The sequence below is a fragment of the Habropoda laboriosa genome, unplaced genomic scaffold (genome assembly GCF_001263275.1).
Source record: "Habropoda laboriosa isolate 0110345459 unplaced genomic scaffold, ASM126327v1 scaffold54, whole genome shotgun sequence".
In the NCBI taxonomy this organism is placed as follows: Eukaryota; Metazoa; Arthropoda; class Insecta; order Hymenoptera; family Apidae; genus Habropoda; species Habropoda laboriosa.
Genome location: NW_017100156.1, coordinates 67,595 through 68,452, shown reverse-complemented (window position 1 = coordinate 68,452; position 858 = coordinate 67,595). Strand labels below are relative to the sequence as shown.

Genomic DNA, 858 nt, shown 5'->3' with positions numbered 1-858 from the left:
AATTCATTTTTTAAAATGTTGGTTTAAATGTATTTACTTAATTTAAAACTATATATATTTCATACAAATGATTTGTTCAACTATACACAAACATTAATTAAAGGTCACTGTACAGATTTTTTTAAGGTATACATTTTACCTTTATTTTTTATTCAAATATTTTTGAAAGTAGGTGTTTGGTATAAGAATGATGTTATGTATATAAAAATATACATATACGTATATGTATACATAGTAGATGTGTATGTCTCCTTAACAGTCTTCTTCCTATTGGTATATTAAAGTTTGTGTTTGACTTCGGTCTTTATTTTTCTTGTATAGGTGTTATTGAGAAATAAATGTTTTAACCCTATAAATTGTTTTTTAAAGTATGCAATTTTTAATTTCTAGAACTTGTGGTATTTATAAGAATTCTTAGGAAGTATTTTGTATTCTTTAAGAATTTTATATGTTTTACAATATTTATTAATTGTATTAATTTATTAATTTTGTTCGATAATATTTTATTTACTTTAATGTTAAACATTTTTTTAAATATTTCTTGCTCTTGAAATGTAAAATATAAAATATTTCAAGAAAAAAATGTAACCTTTGTTTAATTTTTTATCTTTTGTGTGATACTTTCGTGGTGTATTTCTGTATATCCTTCTACAGGTTTGGCAACATATCGAACTCTCCTTAATTTTCCTTTTGCATCATAGTAACCATATTGTCCCTTTATAGTACCATCGCGATGCCTTTCTTCCAATCTGTATTGTCTATTCTTTCTGAAATAAATGTATTGTGCATTGTTAATTAAATACTTAATATGTAATGCTTTATAATAATGTCTGTGTATATGTATACAAAATTTAAATT

At 22.7% G+C, this 858-nt stretch overlaps 1 protein-coding gene across 1 annotated transcript in view; it reads right to left on the bottom strand.

The window, feature by feature from the left end:
• Positions 1–595: 595 nt before the first annotated feature.
• The window catches only part of LOC108576996, a 1,589-nt gene continuing 1,326 nt past the window's right edge, over positions 596–858 (bottom strand). The window contains exon 3 of the mRNA XM_017940078.1: positions 596–767. Coding sequence (XP_017795567.1) covers positions 596–767 — 172 coding nt within the window. The remainder of the gene's footprint in view (positions 768–858) is intronic.